General features: G+C 37.1%; 1 protein-coding gene across 1 annotated transcript in view; it reads left to right on the forward strand.

The window, feature by feature from the left end:
* The window catches only part of LOC122254866 (sodium- and chloride-dependent GABA transporter 1-like), a 35640-nt gene that overhangs the window by 2930 nt on the left and 27710 nt on the right, over window positions 1–5000 (forward strand). The window contains exons 3-4 of the mRNA XM_086533569.1: window positions 2605–2678; window positions 4905–5000. The exon at window positions 4905–5000 is cut by the window's right edge and continues 141 nt beyond it. Of these exons, the coding sequence (XP_086389695.1) occupies window positions 2605–2678; window positions 4905–5000 (170 nt within the window). The remainder of the gene's footprint in view (window positions 1–2604; window positions 2679–4904) is intronic.

Below are 5000 nucleotides of genomic sequence, written 5' to 3' on the forward strand. Positions count from 1 at the left end.
GAGAGGAGGAGGGATGAGGGAAAAAGAGAGGGAGGGTTAGGCGAGAGGAGGGATGCATGGAGAGAGAGGAGAGAGGGTGGAGGACGAGAGAGAGAGAAGGAGAGCGCTGTGAGAGCAGATGAGGATGAGAGAGAGAGAGAGGAAGAGCGATTGGTGGAGAACTAGAAGCGAAAGAGAGACAGAGAGAACAGAGATAGAGAGAGAACAGAGATGCGAAGAGTTATATAGCAGAGGAGGACAGGAGAAAGAAAAGAAGCGGGGGGGAGTAAGGGAGAGAGGCAGACAGACTGTTGTCTCTGTCGAGAGAGAGGAGAGAGAGAAGAGTCTTAGAGAGAATTATGCGGTGAACGAGTATGAGAGACGAAAGAGAGAGAACGGAAAAGAGTATGGATGGAGAGAGGATGATGAGTATGGTTAGAAGAGAGAGAGAGAGAGAGCTAATGAGCTGTCGGAAAGTAGGATGGTGAGAGGGGAGAGCGTGTGGCGACATGAGCAAGAGATCGAGTAAGGGTTAGAAAGACAAGAGAAACGTGAAAAAAAAGAGGCAGGCGGAAGCGAGAACGACAAGAAGAGAGGTGAGGAGAGAGTGGGAAATACTTTGAGGTGATATTATGGCCGGAGGGCGTCCCGTTTAGAAGTGAATACTAAGTACTACCGGGATACGCCGTAATTAAACTGCGCTTCGTGGAAAATCTTGCTTTTGATTTCTATGATAGTTAAAAAAATCCATGAGACCCCCAATGTATGAATATATATGACTCATATATGTTTATATGTACAAACACACACAAAAAAAAACCACGGGGCTTCATACCAACACCACAACACGCCACCAACAACACACACACTACAACACACACAAATATATATCATATATATTATTCTCCTTTTTCATATATATATATATATCTTATAATATAATATATATACTATAATATATATAAATTATTACGCCTCATATATTATATATAATTATGCTAGATATATATATCTATATATATATATATAGGAGAGAGAGAGAGATGAGGAGAATGAGACCGAGGAGCGAGATATAGAGTGTGGGAGAGAGAGAGAGAGAGGAGAGAGAGTGGGATAGGAGAGAGCTGAGAGAGTTAGATCTAGATAGATAGATAGATAGTCGATAGATAGATAGAATAACAACCACCCCACCCCACACATACACACACACACACACACACCCCACCGCCCCACACACAAATATATATATTTAATATATTATATTATCTATATATATATATATATATATATGTATATATAGACAGATAGATAGATAGATAGATATAGATATAGATAGATACACACACACACACACATACACACGACAACATGGCAACAATCAACTTACCGTGTATGTACGTTCGTATGGTCGTAGGCAGAACGAGTGTCCCCGCGTTCGTTCGTACGTTTGTCCCAAAAGAGAGACTTAAAAGGTCATTCTTAGTAAAGGACCGGCTAGTATCGATTGCACGCTAGTAGGAGACGGACGCTATTATCCAACAGCGTAACCTAGTAGCGTAATAGCTTCGACGAATCAAAGGTAAGTTAAAACCCTATATTTATTGATCCTTTAAGAAACAAACAACAAATACGAATCGAGATCAAACGGAAACGAAAATAGCGTAGATGTTGACATAAAGAGTGTGTATAAAGAAGAAGGTGAGATCAAGGCAAGAGAGAGAGAGAGAGACATAAAGAGAGAGAGAGAGAGAGAGAGAGAGAGAGAGAGAGAGAGAGAGAGAGAGAGAGAGAGAGAGGAAGAGAGACAGAAAGAGAGAGAGAGAGAGAGGAAGAAAGAGAGAGACAGAAAGAAAGAGAGAGAGAGAGAGAGACAGACAGAAACAGAGAGAGAGAGGGAGAGGATGATAAATAGAACGTAAGAGTATGACCTTTCGTGTGCTGGTGTTTTTGTTAATCGATTTATTTTGGAATCTTCCACTCACCCTTGGAAAAGGAACACCGGGTTTCGGAATACCAGGAACATCTGCGCTGCTGGAACAAAGGCGGAACTTTCGGTGTTCTACGGCGCGAGGTTATATAACTGTAAGTATGTTTATCAATGTATATGTATAAAAAAAGTGTATATAGGTATATATTTATATGTATATATATGAATATCTATCTATCTATATCTATATTTATCTATATCCATCTATCTATCTGTCTATCTATCTATCTATATTTATCTATCCATCTATCTATCTATCTTTCTATCTATGTATCTATATTTATCTAGCCATCTATCTATCTATCTATCTATCTATTTATCTTTCTATCTATTTATCCATCTATCTATCTATATTTATCTCTCATCTATCTATCTATCTATCTATCTATCTATCTATCCATCTATCTGTCTATATTTATCTATCCATCTCTCTCTCTCTCTCTCTCTCTCTCTCTCTCTCTCTCTCTCTCTCTCTCTCTCTCTTCTATCTATCTATATTATATATATATATATATTTATTTAATATATATATATTATATATATATATATACATATATATATATATATATATAAGCCAGAGTGTATGTGTGTGTGTTCACAAAGTTTTAAGCGAAAGTGTTTTGGTTTCTTTGCTCCAGTATGAATGGACTACGTAGTGGTTCTATGAATGAACCGAAGTTCACGCTCACTCGCAAAATTGAAGCAAAAAAGCGTGTGTGATGTAATTGAGGAAGACTAAGAATAAGTTTCGAGGATATAGTGCTTCACCAATGAATATATAGATAGCTTTATTTCTGGTTTTCTCTGTAGCTCGCTCTGTTTGTCTGTGTCTCTTTTGTACTTTGTCTGTCTCTCTCGTTCTCTCTCTCTTTATCTCTCTCTCTGCCTCTGTCTCTTTTTGTTTCTTTCTTTCTTTCTCTCCCTTTCTCTCTCTCTCGCTCTCTCTCTCTCTCTCTCTCACTCTCTATCTCTATCTCTCTCTCTCTCTCTCTCTCTCTCTGTCTCTCTGCCTCTGTCTCTCTCTCTCTCTCTCTCTTTCTCTCCTTCTCTCCTCTACTCTTTCTCTCTATCTCTCTCTCTCTATATATATATCTCTCTATCTAATCTATCTCTCTCTATCTCTCTCTTTCTCTCTTATATATAGAGTATATATATATATATATATATATATATCTATATATTATGTGTTGTGTGTGTAGCCTATTATCTACTATAGTTATATTATATATATATCAATATATATATATATATTATAAATATATTACATTTATTAAATGTGTGTGTGTGTGTATGTGTAGAAAAATTGTATGTATATATATAATATAGTTATATTATATTATAATATATTAATATATATATAAATCAATAAATATATCATATATATGTGTATGTGTGTGTGTGTGTGTGTGTCGGGTGTGTGTGTGTGTTAGGTATAAGTATATATATATATATATATTATATATAATGTATATATATTATATAGATATATATTCTACAATATATATATATGTGTGTGTGTGTCTTAATCTGATACCACACATCAATAATCATATCAGATAATTGGCATTTTCATACCTATCATGACAACCTACCAACGTTAATAGGACAGACAACAATTATCACATAATCTTAGCACAGATCTGTCTGTACTTTACTGGTTTTAGGTCTAAAATACCCACCCCCCCTCCTCCTCTTCTCTTTCTCACCCTCATCATTAACACCATTATCATTCCCTTGGTTATTTATATTCTTTATCAAGCTTTATCATCATTATTATCATCATCATTACAAAGATAATCAAGATTTTGCAAGTATTATCCCCCCACATATATATTTATATATATGTGGGGGGGATATTTATATCTATATATTTATATATATATAATCTATCATCACTATATGTAATTATTAGATTCTAGCATCTATCTAAACCACAACATATCATACCCCAACCAATGAGAAATTCTTATCAGTGTTATGCTTTGACACTGTATGTTGATAACCTACATATGCTGTTACGTGTGAATGAAATGGGTGTTAGATAACGTTCATATAATTGGTAATATCTCTCACTCGTATTGAGTAATCAAAATGACATTAATTGCAGCGTTGATATGCATGTGATGGTAGGATTATGTATAAATGGGTCGTTTTTTATGTTGTTTTTGCTCTCTCTCTCTCTCTCTTTCTCTCTCTCTCGCTCTCTCTCTCTCTCTTGTTGTTTCTGGATTGGATCTCTCTAGCTCTCTCTCTTTCTCTCTTTCTTTCTATCTTTCTCTCTCTCTCTTTCTCTCTTTCTCTCTCTCTCTATCTATCTATCTCTCTCTTTCTCTCTCTCTCTCTCTCTCTGTCTTTCTCCCTCTCCCTCCTCTTCTCTCTCCTGTCTCTCTAGGGATCTCTCTCTCTCTCTCTCTCTCTTCTCTCTTTCTATTCTCTTCTCTCTCTCAATCCAACTCTGATCCTACTCTCTTAAAATATATACCACACCACAACACATCACAAACACACACACACACGCACAAACTCACACAACACACGCACACACACACACTCAACACCAACGCCACACAACACCCGAACACACGCACACTCCACACACACACACACACACACACACACACACACACACACACACACACACACACACACATATATATATACATATATACATATATATACATTTATTATTTATCCTCTACTCTCATACCTTTATCTCTCTCTTTATCCTCTCTCTCAATATATCTCTCATTCATTTCTTCCATGTTTCGAAGGAACGTCACAACATCGCAAAAAAAAAGGGGACGAAAACCTTAAAAAAAAAGAAAAAAAGAAGAAGAAGAAGGAAAAGTAGTAGAAGAAGAAGAAAGCGAAGGAGAAGGGGAAGGAGAGGACCCCCAGACGACCACAGTCCCCTCGACAAACCACCAAAACGGCGCAGGAAAACGACACCACGCCCTCAAAAGCGACTTGGACGACGACCCGCCCGAGGTCATGTCCAGCCGGCGAGCGAGCGAGGAGGCAGAGACTCCCCTTA

This window comes from Penaeus japonicus, unplaced genomic scaffold (assembly GCF_977035675.1).
Source record: "Penaeus japonicus unplaced genomic scaffold, GWHDUDI00000001_assembly GWHDUDI00000039, whole genome shotgun sequence".
NCBI lineage: Eukaryota > Metazoa > Arthropoda > Malacostraca > Decapoda > Penaeidae > Penaeus > Penaeus japonicus.